The sequence below is a fragment of the Magnolia sinica genome, chromosome 4 (genome assembly GCF_029962835.1).
Source record: "Magnolia sinica isolate HGM2019 chromosome 4, MsV1, whole genome shotgun sequence".
NCBI lineage: Eukaryota > Viridiplantae > Streptophyta > Magnoliopsida > Magnoliales > Magnoliaceae > Magnolia > Magnolia sinica.
Genome location: NC_080576.1, coordinates 98,748,886 through 98,768,735, shown reverse-complemented (window position 1 = coordinate 98,768,735; position 19,850 = coordinate 98,748,886). Strand labels below are relative to the sequence as shown.

Here is a 19,850-nt window from a genome sequence, read left to right as displayed (position 1 = left end):
TTTGAAAGAGGTGTGCAGTCGGGGGGGATATGGCTCAAGGCTGGGATTAGTTGCTTGGAGCTTGTTAATTCAATTTTGCTGGGTAAGTGGGTTTTGGCATTTTGGGGTGAAAGTCTCTAGTTTGTGGAGGACAGTCGTAGAGGCCAAGTATGGCTCCTCCCCCATGGGTGATGGATCAGAGGCTCATCCTTATATCGTGCTTCCTTTCGAAGGCGGTTACGAGGATGTCCCCTGAGGTGCAGGTTGGCTGTAGCTTTGCCTTGGGGGAGGGCTTTAAGGTGAGGCTTTGGGATGATATCTGGTGTAGGGATTCCTAACCTAGATTGTCTTTCCTTGCCTTGGCTGGCCTCTACCCTATGGCAGGTATTTCTGTAGTTGCTTTAATGGGGGTTTCTCTAGAGGCGTTTGGGTTCCCCCTTCCAGTAGGGCCTTGAATGATTTTTAACCCCATGACTTGCTCAACCTTCTTTCTTGATTGTAGGGAATCTTGATGTATCTGAGAATTGATGATTTGCTCCTTTGGCATTTTGGGATTTTAGGCAAATTCTCAGTCCGCTTCCTCGACAAGTGTTTATCTCGGTTCAAGAATGAGGGAGATTGTCATCATACTTTGCGTGGTCCTACAGGGCTCCTCCAAAAATGTACGTCTTTGCTTGGCTTGCCGGGAGAAACATGATTATTACAACTAATAACTTGCGGAAGAGGTTGATGGTTCTTCCCAATGTTTGCCTTCTATGCTTGTGTGCCAAGGAGTCTGTGGATGGCCTCTTCATTCACTGTTTTTTTGCGAGAGTATTGTGATCCAGCATTCTCCAAATCTCAAGTTTTAGACCTCTTTAGGGGAACTTGGTAGATCTAGATGGAGATTGGTCTTGCTTGCCATGTTATGGTTAATCTGGTTGGAAAGAAATAATCATTGCTTCCATAACCAGAGTGGGTCGGCGGGTGGGGTTTTAAATTGGGTGTCGAGTGATCCATTTTTGTTGAAGTTTTTGGTTTCTTATTTTCCTTTCTTGCCCGTTGTTTTTTGTTTTCTCTTTCTTTCTATGTTTTGTTTCTTATCGTTTGGCTATTTGGCGCTAACAATATTGCTTCGTCTTTAAAAAAACACACATACAATATATAGATTCTTTTGATAAAGAGTCCAACCAAACAAGGAAACTGAAAATAACGTATCCTAATTGCTACTCAAATTAACTTCCGGGATTTTTATGAAATGCCTCCTATTTTTTTACCAATTAGATAGAACCACCAAAAATAATTTTTTTAGATGTAACCACCCGCATTTTTAGAGGTCTCTTTATTTTACCTCGTTCTGTCAAATCTAGGTAACGGTCGTTAGCTTATCTTTAAGAATGAAGAAAATGCCTCTAAGAAGTGGTAGCCTTGGACATGATCTGGACCGGTGTGCACAATGATTTGTACTGTTCCAAGATAGCAAACAGCGATATAGACCATTCAGCACAGGTGGCTAGCAATTTGGACTGTTCAAATGTAGTTGGATAGCTATATTGACCGTTCAAAAGTACGTGGACAACGATTTAGACCTTTCCAAGATGGTGGACAACAATCTAGGACATTCAAGAGTAGGTGGACAACAACGTAATAAAAAACGGTTAGTAATGGTAGTGGCGGTAACTGTTGTGCATTATGGGGCCGTAATGGAAAAATGGCTTGTAACAGTCCGTAACGGGCCCAAAACAGGTTTTTTTTTTTTTTTGAAAAAAAGAAGGCTGTAATGGCCGTTATGGTCTGCACCATAATGGTAATGGCATTGGGCGTTACAGTCATCGTTATCATTATTAAATACCTTGGTGGACAATGATATGGATTGATCCTTCCATCAATATATGCAAAGATATGACCACTTCTTAGGGGTATTTTCGTCACTTTCAGAAATAAACTAATGGACAGGACTTGGATTTGATGGGAAGTGGTTACATAGATGGACGGGGGTGTGCGAATCGGTTACGTATCGGCCGTATCGGCCGATACGTAACGGTAACGGTGCGAACCGTTACCCGTTTCGGGGCCGTATCGGCCGATACGATTTTTTGTACCCGTATCGGCCGATACGGGCCCGTTACGGGGTGTAACGGCCGTAACGGGCCGTTACGGGCCCGAAACGGTAACTTTTTTTTTTTTCATTTTTAGCTCGTTTTTTGCTGTTTTTTTGAAACCTTTTGTTTCCAAACTGTTTTTCACTCCTTCTACTACTAATTTCGACCAACCTTAGCTAGGTATTTGAGATAAAAACACATTATATCACAAATTTTTTTGAATCAAAGCTCGGTGGGCCATTTTTCAGAAATTCGTCAAAAATAGGTATTTATACTTTTTTTAATATGTTTTGCTGTTTTAATCATGTCATATGATGTGTTAATCATAGTAGAACATGTTAATGTACATTTTACAGATTTGGGGTGCCATTTAATAATTTTTTAATATTTTTTTCTATTTACGCATGAATTTTGGCCCCTTTTTTTAAAATTCGAAAAATCAAATTTTAATGGTTGTTTTGCTGTTTTAATCATGCCATTTGATGTGATAATCATACTACAACATGTTAATGTGCATTTTACAGATCTGGGGTGCCATTTTATATTTTTAATATTTTTTTCTATTTACGCATTTATTTTGGCCCTTTTTTGAAAATTCGAAAAATCATTTTTAATGATTCTTTTGCTGTTTTAATGATATCATATGATGTGTTAATCATAGTAGAACATGTTAATGTACATTTTACAGATTTGGGGTGCCATTTTATAATTTTTTAATATTTTTTTCTATTTACGCATTTATTTTGGCCCTTTTTTTGAAAATTCGAAAAATCATTTTTTAATGATTCTTTTGCTGTTTTAATGACATCATATGATGTGTTAATCATAGTAGAACATGTTAATGTGCATTTTACAGATTTGGGGTGCCATTTTATATATTTTTTATATTTTTTCTATTTACGCATTTATTTTGGCCCTTTTTTTGAAAATTCGAAAAATCATTTTTTAATGATTCTTTTGCTGTTTTAATGACATCATATGATGTGTTAATCATAGTAGAACATGTTAATGTGCATTTTACAGATTTGGGGTGCCATTTTATATTTTTTTATATTTACGCATTTATTTCGGACATTTTTTTGAAAATTATAAAAATCATTTTTTAATGATTCTTTTGCTGTTTTAATGATGTCATATGATGTGTTAATCATAGTAGAACATGTTAATGTGCAATTTACATATTTGGGGTGCCATTTTATATTTTTTTAATATTTTTTTCTATTTACGCATTTATTTCGGCCCTTTTTTTGAAAATTCGAAAAATCATTTTTTAATGATTCTTTTGCTGTTTTAATGATGTAATATGATGTGTTAATCATAGTAGAACATGTTAATGTGCATTTTACATATTTGGGGTGCCATTTTATATTTTTTTCTATTTACGCATGAATTTTGGCCCTCAAAAATAATTGCAAACACCTAAATGTAAGATATTTTCATATTACATTCATTCTAATATATCTATCATTGATAATAGATAGTTAGAAAATTAAATATATGAATTTTGTAGTCAAATTCAGGTTATTTGGTTCATAAATTCATCAGATAGTCCGATACAACTTCTCACCAAAGAGTGGACCGTTACACCACCATAAACATGTTCCAATTTATAAATGAATGCATATTTGGAATGCTTAGAATATTCCGGATTTAATCCATATTTTTTCATATTTTTTTGACAAAAAAAAATTTTTGCACCGTTACGGGCCGTTACGCCCCCGTATCACCGTTACGCCCCCGTATCCGTATCGGTTTTGGAGGTCACCGTTACGCCAACCGATACCGATACGGGATACCTCATGGACCCATCAAATTTTGGGTGCTGATATCTAAAGCAATATTTTTGGGGTGGTATTATGCGTAAAAATGGATGGCATTTCATGAAAACCCCATAACTTATCCTTACAACTTTTCCTGAAATAATTTTTTTGAGAAGCCTTTTTCCAATGTATTGATGTGGCCTTTTCTCTTTACTAATCAGCGACATTTTTCCTCTTTCTCTGCAGGTCAGCTATAAAGCGAGGTGCTCCCCAACCCCAACAAGTGCGAAATAGAAAAATGCGGGCTGCTGCTTATCCCCACCCTATCACCAGCAGCACTTTTTCTTGGGGAAGAAGAAGCAGCAGCAATGGCCGCAACCGGAGTTTTGTTGTATGGATGGGTCTCAATGAAGCTGGTCCTTCTCTGGCTGTCGTAGGTGTTACTGGTGCCGTTGGCCAGGAGTTCCTTAGCGTCCTATCTGATCGCGATTTCCCCTATCGAAGCATCCGTATGCTAGCAAGCAAACGATCTGCCGGCAAACGCCTCTCCTTCGAGGAAAAGGAGTATGTCATTGAGGAGCTCAACAATGACAGCTTTGATGACATTGACATTGCCCTATTCAGCGCCGGTGGATCCATAAGCAAGGAGTTTGGGCCCATTGCGGTTTCCCGTGGTTGTGTCGTTGTTGATAACAGCTCAGCCTTCCGGATGGAACCAGGTGTGCCGCTTGTCATCCCAGAGGTCAATCCTCAGGCTATGGCTGACATTAGGCTTGGCTCTGGTAAGGGGGCTCTCATTGCAAATCCCAATTGCTCCACTATTATATGCTTGATGGCTGCCACCCCTCTCCACCGTCATGCCAAGGTATACAATTGCTTTTGGTTTCTCTCAACCCATCTGAAATTTGAGGAATGCTTCTGCACATGTTATTCCACTCAAGTTCTCTCAAACAGGGTGAACTGTTACATATTCAACATATGGATCAGTCGTCCATTGGCCCCCATCATTTATGGACTGTTTCCTGAAGAAAAAAACATGCCCAGTCGACAATTCTACCCATTTGACCGGAACTTGGCAAAAGATGGGTCGTGGCCAGACTTCTTTTCTAAAATTATTAGGATTGCCCAGCCAGCCTGATTTTGGAGCATGGCCCATATATGGTGTGGCTCAGTCAATTGAGTGGTCCAGGTTTCGTATATGTTTGTGATGTGTTCTCATAGCTTGTGGGCAAAAGTCATGTTCAATTAGGCATTTTCCTCCTGAAGTTCACATGCATGCATGTGCAGGTATGGTTTCCTGTCTATGATTGTGGGTGAACTCAAATGCTTGCAGTCTTTATACTGTCTGGTTTGCAGTTGGTTTTCGCACACTTTCATCAAGTGGATGACTCTATAATTGTGTGGTTGCATGATTTATGCATCCAGAATGTTTAGAATCTAATGCCACCGAGGCTATTGATATGTTGCATGTGTCAGGTAGTGCGAATGGTTGTCAGCACATATCAGGCAGCTAGTGGTGCTGGTGCTGCAGCAATGGAAGAGCTTGAACTGCAGACTCGCGAGGTTTTCTTATGTTTTCATATTTTCCATCTTGCCATTTATTATACCTGATATTATGAAATTGTTATCTTTCAAAAAAAAATTCATTATACCTGATATATTAAGGCCCATCTATATAAATAGTATCCTTATGGAAATTATATTTCTTTGTTGTAGGTTTTAGAGGGCAAGCAGCCAACATGTAAAATATTCAAGCAACAGGTGCATCTGCTAGTTTCAAAGTGGTTGTTATGTGGATGACTGAATCCATGTGAAGCTATACTTTATCTGAGGAAATATATAATGCTTGATCTAGCTTCCAAAGTATAACTGTACATGTGGGCACATCTTTTGGTGTCCATAACATTCATATGGTACACTGCATGGCAGATGGAGAATATGGCAAAATCTCTGCCACGGTGTGATCTTACACATCCAATTAGGTGCTTGTTAAATGTGGACCATTGGTTGTAATTGTCCATTTTCATTGGGAGGCTATGATAGGGTGATGTATATTATCACATTCCAATCCAGTGGTGGGGCCACCCACCAGATCAATGGCTTAGTAACTGTAGGCGGCACCCATTTATACCATTGCTTGGGCGAACTAAAAAAAAATGGTGCCTGCCTTTGCTTTATTTTGTATTATACCTAATTTGGTACATCAAGATTCATGTTATAATATGTGCAATTGATGCAGTATGCATTTAATCTGTTCTCTCACAATGCACCAGTCCTCTCAAATGGCTATAATGAGGAGGAGATGAAATTAGTGAAAGAGACGCGGAAAATCTGGGTAACTTTTGATGAATGTTTTTCTTTGAATCTGAACTGTTTCATGTTTTATTTTCTATTTTTCATTTCAAGTTCTCTTGATTGTGAGAAGCCATAAATAAGTCTGCTCTTTAATATGTTTTGTAGAATGACGAGAATGTCAAGGTGACTGCCACATGCATACGAGTACCTGTGATGCGTGCACATGCTGAGTCCGTGAATCTCCAATTTGAGAAGCCACTTGATGAGGTAATGTGGTGAAGTGTTAAACAAGAGAGTCTAACTAAAAAAGAAAAAAAGAAAAAAAGAAGGTAGTGGGCTCTTTAGTAAAGGTGGAGCGACCGGAGGGTCACTTCCTGTTAGATCTTTGTTGCCTCTCCCTTAGATTCTTTTATACCTTTCTCATCTCAAGGAAACAGTCAATTGTCATTTTGAGAAAGGAAGTATAGTGTGGATTATGGAGTTGCTCCTAGATGACGTAATTCCTTTCGAAGATAGTTGCTTGTTGCTGTTGCCGGTATGTTGCATTTGGGCTGGGCTAAGCCTTGCAGATCGTGTCCATGTCCATCCCATGAGCTAAAGACCTGATCCAAGCCCCAGTGCGCTGATAATCTGAGGAATTCATCAGGATGGCCTGGGCACACTAGGAAAATGCTCAGCCTATTACTGTTAAATAAGTAAGTCTTGCCTAGGCTGAATTATTGGCCTAAAGGCAGACTCGAGGTAGGCCCAGCCCATTTATTTAGTGAACCTGAAAGCTCATCCTGGGTTCTGTGCATCCGTGAAAGCGTGCTGGAATTGGGTTCAGCTTGGGCCACCTAGACTAGTTGCAGTCTTAGTTGGGAGCATTTTTCATAAATATTCTTCCTTAAGTACTATCTACTTACTCTCACTAGAATGTGTGGTAGTTGAAATGCACCATTATATAGAAAACTCTGGTGACAAAAAACATTAAGGGTCTGTTTGGATTGAGGATTACCATGGTAATGTATTAGAAAAGTGCAATGAGTACAATTCTTTTACCTGTCTCCTGCATACATCTGTATTTGACCGACAATTGTTGTGTTTGGTATATCGGCATAAAATGGTAATGATGGCACTTTTCAATATTATTACTGTGAAATTATCAAATCCAAACACTTTGGGCTGGTTTGGATTCAAGATTTTCATGCTAATACAGTTGAAAAGCGCAATGATTACAAATTCCTTTTATATGCAATTGATTCACGATTACCGTCTTTGGTTTCGCGGTGGTAAAATCACAATAATGGCACTTTCCGTTGAATTACCATGGTAATCCCCAATCCAAACAGGCAGTTTTTGAAGATTCACCTTTGTAAAAAAGGTTCAAATGACCCTTTTAAAAAAAAGGCTCCAATGTTAGATATGCATGTAATAGGGATACAATCTCTATCTTTTTATTCTGATCTAGTTTCTGAATTGTTTTTCTGTTGTATGTGGTTTTAGTTCACATTTCCCCCCCTCTTGTATTTGATTGAGAAATGAGAACCGATCATCTACAGCTGGTCATATGTTAGCTTATTCGATGACCCATTTTTCCAAGTATATTTCTCTGGAAAAATATCCTATATTTTGAAGGAAAAAAGTGGAAAATAAAATTCAGAAGGCATAAGAAATGGTTTGTACCATACAAACCGATTGTAAGTGATTGTTCCCTATTTGATTTGTCGATTATTCCTAGGCTTTTTCGCATTCACCATTGTTTTTTTTTAGTTTTTATTTTTTTTAAATTTTTTTATTTATAAAGGTAATGGGGATGCATTAAAAAGAAAGAAACTTACAGAGCGGGGCTGCTGAGATAGCAAGCCAAGAAACTACAAACCTAAAAAAAAGGAAATTAAAGTCCTTTAGACCCATTACATAGGAAGCCCATTCGATCAACAAAAACTTGGCAAAAGAACCCACTGATTGGGCTGAGCTGTGAACATCATTGAAACAGCGATCATTTCTCTCCTTCCAGACAGCCCACCAAATGGCTAGAATAGCCACCCTCCAGATATGGGTTGAAGAACCACCTAAGTTAAAACCATGCCAATATGCTAACATAGAGGGAGCAGTGCTAGGGAGACACCCACTGACATTGAAACGGGAAAAGAAGTCGCACCAGATTTGTTTTTTGTGTGCATTCTTATTTTTGTGTGCATTCACCATTGTTTTTTGTGTGCATTCTTATTTTAATTTTGAGTGGACATCAAACAATTAAGTCCATGCACATGCATATTACTATCCGTTTGTCCCTTTTCTGCTGATGAAAGTTGTCTAGTAAATAGAGTTCCATTAAGAATACCAAGATGGCTTATAAAAAGGAACTTTGCTAACTCCGTACACTTGTGTATGGCAACCCATCTAAATGGCATCACATGTGCCAACCTGGAAGATATGTGCAACTGCTACATCTAAGCCGCTAATTAGGCAGGTCTTGTCGTGTAGATGCCCTGTCCCAAAATCAGGCCCATCCACTGATTAGGTAGGCAGTGTTTGAATAAACAAAGAGCTTTTAAAAAGTTGGCCATGTTTTCTTTGGCCGTCTATTTGTTTTGAAAATTTGTGTCAGCCTGATAAGCGGACCAGCCTAACTTTTAGATTGGGCACTACAAGGACCCACTCAGTGGATGGATTATATTAAATCTCACACAGTTGTGTCAGGTTGGCACATGTGGTTACTTTTACATGGGCTGCCTTACATAGTGTGGGATTTGTAAACCTCTACAAAGGCTTGGAATGGTGTATTTGACAGCAGACTGCATTTCAAACTATCTTATTTTTGGACTGGTAAGCTTTAGAAAAAGGACATTAGGAATTATCATCACTATTGCAATAGATAGATTGAGTGCGAAAGACTGTATTTAAATTTAAATGCTAGTAAAGGAAGTGGGTTGGAATTGGAAACCTTAAAATAGAGCATAGATGTTCACATAGACCATTAATATCTAAATGAAGATGCTAATGAAAAGTTCATGGAAATGGAAAAACTTCTTTAGTGAGTTTTACTTGAATTGAAAATGAATTCTTCAGGAAATTTAATTTGGATTCTAGTCTTCACTTGTCAACTAAAGATTGAATAAAAATATCAATAGAAAAAGATCTAATAGAGAGAATTTTACTCTGTTAATTATTTTGTTCTTAAATTTTATAACACAAATTTCTTATCTGATGGCCCTCTGTCATTCTTAATTCTTTTTTCCTATTCATTTTCTTTGTTGATTTTATCAGGATACTGCGAGACAAATTCTCAAGAGTTCTGCTGGTGTAGTTGTTATTGATGATCGGGCTTCCAATCACTTCCCGACTCCTCTGGAGGTTCACTCTCTCTCTCTAGTCTCTCTCCCTCCATCTATGTATGTATGTATGCATGTAGGTATCTGCTATCATTTCTCACATGTATCATCATTGTCATTGTCATTGTAGCCTTGTCCCCGCTATTTCTCCTGCACACATGGGGAAGTGGGAGATCTCATATATGCATATAGTTGACCCTGAATTTAATTATAGATGAAAAGTAAAGGAGAATGCAAGAGACAGATATGTCAGGTGGTGGTAAAGACTAAATGGAAGTTGAATACCTCTCCTGCAAACTAAAGCTATGACATTGCATATGGACATCCAAGGAGAGGATCAATTGTTTATGGCATTGGTTGCTTAGTGCTGAAGGTTCTTTTTTATCCATTATGATGAAGAGTTGGAGAGTTCCATGTAAGGTAATAAACATAAAGTGAATGAGGTAATTGATTACAATAAGGTCTGATTGCAGTTCCGTTTATGTAGATCGTTAGATTTCTAGGGTTATTTGGGGCTGACAACTGTCTGGCTTCGAAAGGTCTCAAGGTCTGATTTGGAATGGCAGGTTTTGGGCATATTCAGCCGAGTTCATCCATTGCCAGCCTTGGGTGACAACTTAAGGTCCTTGATGAGGATGATCAGCAGAAGGCATGTAAAAGCATTTGATATGAATTTTATATCTGTTATATAATATTGAGGTAGCCTAAACATTGATAGAAGTGATGCTTTTTTCCCCCATGGTTTCTAGATTTCTAGGCTTATCCCCTCTTGACAACAACTTAGTTTGTTGAGGTTGAGAAGTACAACACACATTAAAGCACATGATTTAGGTCTTTGTTGAAAATGGGAAGTAGAAGATAAAAGAGCATTTGATTTGTTGACATATGGAGTGTTGTCAATGCTGGCTTTGATATCCCCCCTCTTGATGACAACATAAGTCTCTTTTGAGGGTGAGAAGTAGAACACGCATAAAAGTATTTGATTTTGGTCCTTGTTGAAGATGAGAAGTAGAACACATCTAAAAGCATTTGATATGTGGTGTGGTTAATACCAGCCTTGATATCCTTGCATCCAGAAAGGTGGTCCCATGGATGTCAAGAGGAGAAAGAAATCTTTGCTTCTAGTGGCTCTATGGTTCACTTGGAATTAATGTCATGCATCCAGGCCACACGTCAGGCCTCATGTGTGTTAGATTCCTTAATAAGTGGGGCCAATTGGACTGTGGGCCCCACAAGTGCACTTGGAAAGTATTTATTGTTGTATATATCCGTTAGTTTTCAGTTCTGAGTCTGGTATGTGCAACCGTATATTTATTCAGTTGTATAATCAACCATACAGCAGGGAATACCCATATGGTTTTAAGAAAAAGCCGTCATCTTTCAGAAGAAAACCCATATGGTTGTGTATCACAGTCTATGTGACTGATGTAGATGGAAGTCCAATTGGAATTGGAGTTTTAGTTGGCATTGAATATCTAAAACAGCATTAGATAGTGCTAGATATCAGTTGTTTGCTATGTTTAGTTTTGTAAAGCAACCATAGAGTGTTGCATAGTTATATGGTTGGTGTACAAGACATTAAGGATGATATGGAAGGAAATCTGATTACAAACAGACTCTATACAAGCTACGAGGCTAGAAAGGTGTCTTTTAGGCAATTGCACAACCTACTAATACAAGCTACGAGGCTAGAAAGGTGTCTTTTAGGCAATCACACAACCTACTATGCAAATACGGTGGTCTATAAGCAGTCCATATCCATGAGCTGTCAAGAGATATATAGAAGGAAAAGAGACCTTAGCTAGATGTCTTAGAGATGAATTTTAGGAAAGTTGGACTCTCCATCAGTTGTTTTAGAGATATTCTAGGAAGATTTTAGCCAATAGAGTTATTTCTTTCGTGTTACCTCTGAAAAAAGTTATTTTCGTGCTTTCTTTATTCAATTCATAACCAGTAGGATTTCTAGTTACTTTATTTGCATTTAATTAGCAAATATGTACTCATGGCTATAGAGTTAGAGCCACATGTATGGATTTAATAAATTATGATGTGAATATAACTCTTGTTTTCAATGATTTAAAAGGCATGTTTTGCTTCTTTGAGCATGCGTTGCTCCATCTGTAGCATTAGTTACTTGGGTGATCTCATTACATGTGTTGCGTGATCGATTTACTGGGTTTCGTTATCAAGTGCAATCTTTGTCAATGGTATGTAGATACAATTTGGATGAATCAAATTTGGTATCAAAGAAAATTTCCATTCCTTTTTGTTTCTTAGTTCTTTTATTTCTTTTTTCCCCAGTTTTATCCATCTCGACATCCTAGTTTCTTCAACTTCTCCCCATTAGGAAGCGAAGCCTGTATTATTACTATTATTATTATTGTTTTCAAATTCCCAATGGACATGTTTGGATTGAGGGAAAACAAAGGAAAGCAAAAGGAAAGTATAATGATTCCATGGCTCAGTGGTAGACAGACTGTGTTTCAACGCTGAGGTCATGGGTTTGAGTGCCCATGTGGTGTGAGTGTATGTAAAAAATAAAAAAAAGAAAAGAAAAAAAAAAGAAAAAAACGTCCACTCATGGGAAAAGTTTTTTCATTTTCCTTTCTTTTCTTCTATTTTCTTCCAAATCCAAACAGGTCCTAAGTTCCCAAATTGCTAAACCCTAATTTCCCAATTTTGCGAAATTCTAATCCAAAAGTATCCAATTCCTTTGATTTCTCCAAATTTATATTTCCCAATCTCCAGAGAAGTACTCCAAAATTCCAGGTTCCAGATTCTTCAGGAACTCTAGATTGTAATTCCAGAATCCTCAGGAATTTCAGAACCAAAATTTTCCAGAATTCTAGAAATCTGGAATTCCAGACTCCAAAAATTTCCAGAAATTTCAGAATTCCAAAGATCACAAAAAATCTTCTAAAACTCCATATTCTGAAAATTTCCAAAATTTCAGAAAATCCCAAGTTTCAACCTTTAACCTGTCATGAACCAGTCCTTTCTTTATCGCTAAGATGTTGTTGAGGTGTGCTATTTTTATGTCTATTCTGACCTGAATTCCTATCACTACACTTTGTACAGCTCCCATAAGAGTAACCCTGATCATTACCACCGAGCTTCCAATCGTCACGATTGTTACCTCTCTTCCTATGAGCTTTATTATGTTCCATATTAATACCTTTTTTGGTGTCACGAAAGTGAGCAATAATTTATATACTGGTTGTTTAGAAACACTATATTCTAAAGAAATATCAGTAAAAGAAAATAGGGTTGAGAAGACAATTGAGGATAATAGAGAAATCAAGAATTTGCATGGAGTACTTGAGGGAACTGCAACACAAGGGATCTCAATCCCTTGTATTTGGAGTTCCCAAGAAAGATGTGCTTGCAAAAAGCATTAGCGATCTCAGAGGAATCCACCATTGGATTGCTTGATGGAACCACAGATTGATTTGTTGATGGTCAATGTGTGGATCAGATGAAGGCTCAATTCAAAGTGAAGAACGGTTAACAGATGCACCATTAGGAGGGACTAATGGATCATCTGATACATCATACCTCTACGGATGGATGGACTGTTGGGATAATTTAAGGGGTTGCAGACAATTCAGAGGTTGGATATGTGTCCATCAGATCTCAACGAGGACCGGTTTAGCCACAGCAAAGACTCTCAGCTAAATGCAAGACTCAACAATGAGCATGGTTTGAAAGGAGGCAAAAGAACAACGCACGATAATCTGGAGTCAGAGGATGATCGAGCCGATCTGATGGAGCCTTCACCATTAACTGCTGCTGAAGCCAAGGAAGACAATATAACAAGGCATAATATAGCAAGAGAATCAATAGAGAAGACTTGGAAGGATAGTAGAAAAATCAAGAATGATAGGATATCACTCAAGGAGGAAATTTTTGAGAAGTAGTTTCGAAGAAGCTGTAGAGAAGTTCAAAACATGCATGGAGTACTTGAAGGCACTGTGACAGAAAGGATCTCAATCCCTTGTATTTGGAGATCCCAAGAATGACGTGTTTGCAAAAAGCGTGGCAATCCGAGAGGAATCCACCATCAGATTGCTTGATGGAACCACATATTGATTTGTTGATGGTTCAATGAGTGGATCAAATAAAGGATCTATTCAAACTGAAGAACGGTTAACCACTGCGCCATTAGAAGGGACTAATGGATCATCTGATACATCTACCGATGATGGACAGTTGGGACAGTTGAACGAGTTGCATACAGTTCAATGGTTGGATTGGTGAATTCTGACGGGGGATGCATTGAAATTGAGATGGACGTCTGTCACATGATAACAATGTGGAATTTGGCAAGTGATCAATACAGGCTCTTAGTTGAGGAGGTGTTCTTTTTGAAGCCGTAGAGAAATGATGCATCTGGAATGCATCCAGGCCATACATCAAGCCTGACATGTGCTTGATTCCTTATCAAAATCCATGCTTGAGCGAAATCGATACATGTCGTAGTGGACCAGGCCATACCTTTTCCTAGTACCCATTGAAACCAATACGGCTTGGGTGATACTGAGTCGTATTGGATGACATTTAAAAGAGGTTTTGACACATAACAGCCGTCCCCTTTGGCCCAAAGACATAACCACCCTTGCATTTTTCCAAATCATACCCTTTTTTTTCCCCCCCAAATATGGTCAAAAGCCATGCTGCTGTTAAATTTTTGGATGGAAAAAAACTAACCATGCTGAGGTTAGCAAAATATTTTTAAAAATGACAATATTACCCCCCTCAAAAATCCCAAAATCCCAATCCTAACCTCTCCTCTTTCCTCCCAGATCCTAACCCAAATCCTACCATCCCCAAGCCAAGCGTAAACAGTTCTTTTTCCATGGTCAGCAGTCAACTGTAACGGCTTTCACATGGTTCTATCATGTTTTGCTATAACAGCTTTCACATGGTCCTGTCACGTTTTGCCAATGGATGTTAACCACAGGGTTGTTTTTGACCGATATGAAAAATGGAAGGTGTTATTTGGAAAAATGCACGAGGGAGGGTGTTATTTGTCTTTGAGCCAGAAGGGAGGTTGCTATATATCAAAACCTCTATTTAAAACCATGCTGCTGGGGTGGTAGCTATCGCTTGGATTGTGGGAAGGGATAAAGTTCTTTCGATTATCATTTTAGTAGAAATTTGATCACTCCCTATCATTCAAAAAAGATAATTCCCAATGTTTGTATCCTCTTTGTGGTGAGGAAATGGTGGATCAATGGTTCATGCATTGCAGATGGGCTCATGAAATTTGGTGGAGATTCATAAGCCTATTTGAGATGAAATGGGTGATGCCATGGAAAATTCATGATCTCTTGCAGCCTTGGCAGGGGGTTCACATGGGTAAAAGAATTCTCTGGCACCCGCTCCTTCTTGCTGTCTGTCCCACGTCCGTCCCTCTGGCCCTTGCTGTCCTTGGCCTCATCCGTCCCTTCTTCTGAGGCCTTTTTTCCTTGCCCAAGGATAATTCCTGAATTCGCTGTCCCATTCCTTTGATTTTTCTTCATCATTGTTAGATTGCTCTATCCATTATGGAAAGTAATCTTTGTGCATGTGAGTTGTTTTAAAATGTTTGCTGTGTTGATTACAGGTATCGAACAAAGATGATGTTGCAGTGGGTAGGATACGTCGTGATGTGTCCCAAGACGGAAATCTTGGGTAAGATTCGTAACAACCGTCCAATTATTATATCAGCAATCTCCAGGCATTTGTACTAAAAGAAGTGGCAATTCCTGAACAGGTTGGACATATTCGTTTGTGGCGATCAGATTCGCAAGGGAGCTGCCCTTAATGCGATACAGATTGCAGAGATGCTGCTCTAGTTTAAATGGGGTTTCAGAGATGTCTTTTCCATTTTTGACTGAAGAGAGCTAGGGATTCCAGGCAATTTCAAGTCATGTATTATTTTGTACAACAGAACTTGTGTTTATTTGCTTTTAATTATTTCATAAAAATTTTGATTGATGAGGAATCACTGGATCATACGACTTCGACGTGCGTCCACTTCCGTAATGTGGGTCCATGGTTTGCTCTTCCTGACCATAGATTACACATTGTTGGCTATGGTTTATCATTATTATTGTTGCTGTTGTTGTTATTGTTATTGCTATTGTTGTTATTGTTATTGCTATTGTTGTTGTTATTATTATTGTTATTGTTATTGTTGTTGTTGTTGTTGTTGTTGATATGTGTCATATATGTCCACAGATCAGCAGATGGACCATCCAGACCATAATTAAATAACCCAAGTTAGTTTAATGATTAAATTTAAAGTATTTAGCGAACTAATAAATATTTAAATATTTAAAGCTAGTCTGGTTAGTTTTCTAAGGCATCCAATATCTTCTGCATGCATGGGAAAGAAAACCTCAGCAAATCCTGTAATTTCTTGGCAATTACATTTATAGACCTCAAGGAAGCCAGGAGTTGGCAATTCATAACATTGATATTATGGGCCTAACTTGGATGGTCCAAGTTGGAAAGAACAATGGGCCCCACTTGTAGAATGTTGCTGTGCATATAGTTTTAAACATGGTTACACCCAGATCCATAACTCAAGTGGTAGACTGAGTGAAAGATACCTCATTTCAACACTGAGGTCCTCCTATCGATTCCCTAGTGGGGGTGGCTAACAGCGAAGTGTGAACTGACAGTGGGTGTACTGACATGCTAACAAAAAAAAAAAGTTTTAAACATGGTTAGTGGACTTGAAACTCAGACGAGTCGACTCGATTTTGAGCCTAGTCAATTGGAAACTCAGTGGGATGGTCAAAGAGCTGGCTGAGGCTTGGCAATTAATTCATCAAGTGGGCCATATGATGCATGGACTGGCCTAAATTATGATCTACACAAATGTAAGCACTGATAAACACAAGTTTAGTCCTGATTAGTCAGTGGAAAAATGTTTTGGTCATTAATCTAAGCCATCCATCATGTGTATTGAATTAGATTCCCTTCTCTCTGAAAGCACTTTGATTGGATGATTCTAAACCATTGGATCAATTGCTAAGATGACTTGATTTTATTTATATTAGAGAAGCTGAAAATTAGAAGTGGGCAGGATCCTACCCAACTCGTCGGATTCGACTCGACCGAACCGGTCGGATCCGGCCGGAACCGAAAGCCAGGGTCAGGTCGGATTGAGTAGACCCACTTGGATTTGATGCCAAACCGAGTCGAGTTCGGACCATGTAGTAACTCGATCCGATTCGATCCGGTCAGGATCGGACCGGAATCGGGTAGTATAAAGTCAATTTTTTTTTAAAAAAAAAACTTTTACCCTTCCTCTACCCGAACCCTAACCCTACCCGAGCCGACTTCCTCTCATTCCCTCCTTTCTCTCCTTCTTTCTCTCCCAATTTCCCTTCTCTCATTCTCTCTCCTCCTTTCTCTCCCGATTTTCTTCCCGTTTTCTTCCTAGCACCAGAGTCTCCTGCTTGGCTTGACTTAGCATAATTCGAATCGATCGGAGAGAGTCAACTCGATCCGACTCGGTTTCCCTAACCGAGTCGGACTCGGTTCGCGACAGGCTAGCAAGGAATCGATTCGGATCGAGTTAGCAAGGAATCGGTTTGGATCGAGTTAGCCCTATTGGACTCGGTCTCGAATCGGATCAAGTTCGGTTCAGGTACTTGCAAAAACTGGATCGAGTTGAGTTGGACTTAATCTGGTTCGACTCGACTCGATGCCCACCTCTAGTGAAAATCTCTATCTCCTATAATGTGTGGCCCACCCTTGATTTATTTATTTAACGCACATACCCCCACACACTCACGCCGTAGTGGGATTTCACCACCAATGGATACTGGAACCCTTGACCGGTGTTGAAACTCCAGAGAGTCTACCATCGAAGCAAGAGTAAGGATCCAAATGTGTGGCCCACCCTTGATTGCATATGTTTTTCAAAAGTGGCTATAACTTGATGATCCTAACCAACCAACTAACTAGTGGCTATGCAACTAAAATGTTCCGAAAGTTTTGATCATTGATCTTTACAATACATCTTGTGGGGCCCACTTTTATTGCTCATTCATCATAAAGTCACTTTAACTACATCATCTTAGCCACCCTGCCATGATTACAAAAATGGACTAATTTTTTTATTTTTAAATATGATAGAAAAGACTCCAATATCTTTGATTGCCAATCTTTCCCAAGAATTACTCTGCTATGATGATGTTAACCGCTTTGTCAATGGATGAGAAAGGCAAGGTCACCTTTGATTGCCCGTGGGCCATAAAAAGTCACTTTGATCACATCATCCTAACCCTTGGACCCATTACTAGGAAATGGACGATCCATATCAAAAACAATAAAAAGGACTAATCATTGTACATCACGTGAAGCTCACCTTTGATTGTCCTACTCGCCCAAAAAATCCGAACTATCCTTTGTAATGTTATGATATAGGAAAAAGGTATGATTAGTGATTTAGGCCGTCTATCATGTGGGATCCACCTTTGAGATTAGAGGAGGGATGAGAAGTCAATTGCAATGGAGGGGCGTAGAGAGAAGGATGGGCTCTCGTAAACGCGGATTGCCTGTGAAATTTCAGTAGTCAGAAGCTGTGTGGGTCTCACAGAGATGTCCTTAACAAATCCACTCCGTCCATCAGTTTTGAAATACCACAACAGGATAGAAATATAAAAATCAAGCAGATTCAAAGCTGCTGTGGGCCACACCACAGTGGCGATTGAGCGCCCACCAATGGAAACTTTGCGGGGCCACTGAAGTTTTGTATCAAGACGATGTTTGTTCCTACAGTTTTACTCTGTATAGTAACCCCATAAACGGTTTGGATAGCATATAAACATCATGGTCGTCTACAGGAAGGTTTCAACGGTGGATGTATCCGTTCCTACTGTTTCATGTGGTGTGGCCCAAAGGAGTTTTGGATCTGCCTGATTTTGGGAGTGCCGTCCTATTGTGATCCTACAAAACGGATGGACGGAGTGGATTTCTCACGAGAATCTGTGTGGGCCCCACGCAGCTTCTCGTTCTCACGAATTGTTTCTCACTTTTGAGGAAATAATTTCCTTGAACGGCTGAGAAAATGGGCCCTTCGAAAAAAAAAAAAACTAGGAAAAAGACATAACCAAACTCATTTTCATGAGAATAACTGAAAATCTTATTTCCAAAAATAAAAAAATAAAAATTAGAAACCAAATAAGACCCATGCTTTTGTCATTTATTATTAAAGTCTTAAATGAAAAAGACATAAAAAGCAATGAGAAAGTCCTGCTGGACTCTTCTATTTAATGTGGGCTATTTTTCAAATACAAAGTTATTTTTGTTTTCTATTTTTTCGCAAAACGAAAAAAAATTGAATCCCTTAAAAAAAGTTTCACGGCTGAGAAACAATTCACACGGGAAGTGCAAGTGGGCCCCACATTTTGGCTTTTTTGATGGATGTACCATCCATGGTAAGTCCCAACGGCTTGGATCAATAATAAACAGTGGGCCCCACTTGCATAGATCTAAGGCCGTACATCTTGTAGAACTGTACTGTACGTATTACGACCTGGTTGGACTAGGACGTTTGCATGGCCGCTGACGATCACGGGATGCGGATTAACTACTGACAGGTTGAGTAGCGACACTCGCTACTGAAGTGACGTCACCAAGTTCTGTGGGACCCACCATGATGTATGTGTTGTATCCACACCGTCCATCCATTTGGAGATATCGATTTAGGATATGATCCAGAGGATGAGTCAGATCCAAAACTCGAATGGACCCCACCATAGAAAACAGTGGATAGAGTGACGTCCACCATTTAAAATTTCTAAGGGCCACGAAAGTTTTCGATCAAGCTTAAATTTGTGTTTTCCCTTCTTTCATGTCTGTCTTAACTTATGAACACGTTGGATCTCAGATAAACATCATATTGGACCTTAGGAATGTTTCAACGGTGGTCGTCACTCTTCCCACTGTTTTCTGTGGTGGGGTCCACTCCAGATTTGGATATAACTCATTCTTTGTCTCATGCCCTGAAATTATCTCTCCAAATGGATGGCTGGTGTGGATACAATACATACATCATGGTGGGTCCCACAGAACTTGGTGACGTCACTTCAGTAGCGACTCTTCTCGCTGCTCAACCTGTCAGTATCTAATCCGCGTCTACGATCACGTGATCCACGTGGCCGATTGGGAAGTGTTCCCTCGATTTTAGAGTCGACTGTGGTGATAGTTCACCCACATTTCATTAAATAGTAGCCACTCATGCACTCACAACTGGAACACATGTATGCCAATCCACACCATCAAATCCACTGATCCCACTACGGATAGGGACATAGACCAAAAAAAAAGAATAAAAATAAAATCTTCTAATGATCTTAACCATCTGATCTACCATTCTGTTTGGATTGCTGGGCCATCCTCTAAATTGGTTAATATTG

At 39.1% G+C, this 19,850-nt stretch overlaps 1 protein-coding gene across 3 annotated transcripts in view; it reads left to right on the top strand.

Moving 5' to 3' along the window:
• Positions 1-15,573, top strand: part of LOC131243477 (uncharacterized) — a 29,194-nt gene extending 13,621 nt beyond the window's left edge. Inside the window, exons 2-10 of one of the 3 annotated variants that reach the window (XM_058242854.1) lie at positions 4,067-4,685; positions 5,297-5,383; positions 5,537-5,581; positions 6,060-6,155; positions 6,281-6,382; positions 9,368-9,454; positions 14,778-14,884; positions 15,038-15,105; positions 15,188-15,573. In XM_058242854.1, the coding sequence (XP_058098837.1) occupies positions 4,119-4,685; positions 5,297-5,383; positions 5,537-5,581; positions 6,060-6,155; positions 6,281-6,382; positions 9,368-9,454; positions 14,778-14,884; positions 15,038-15,105; positions 15,188-15,321 (1,293 nt within the window). In that variant the 5' untranslated portion in view covers positions 4,067-4,118 and the 3' untranslated portion in view covers positions 15,322-15,573. Of the gene's footprint in view, positions 1-4,066; positions 4,686-5,296; positions 5,384-5,536; positions 5,582-6,059; positions 6,156-6,280; positions 6,383-9,367; positions 9,493-14,777; positions 14,885-15,037; positions 15,106-15,187 lie in introns of all 3 variants that reach the window. The other 2 variants (XM_058242856.1, XM_058242855.1) reach the window with 2 other exon arrangements.
• The last annotated feature ends 4,277 nt before the right edge of the window (positions 15,574-19,850 follow it).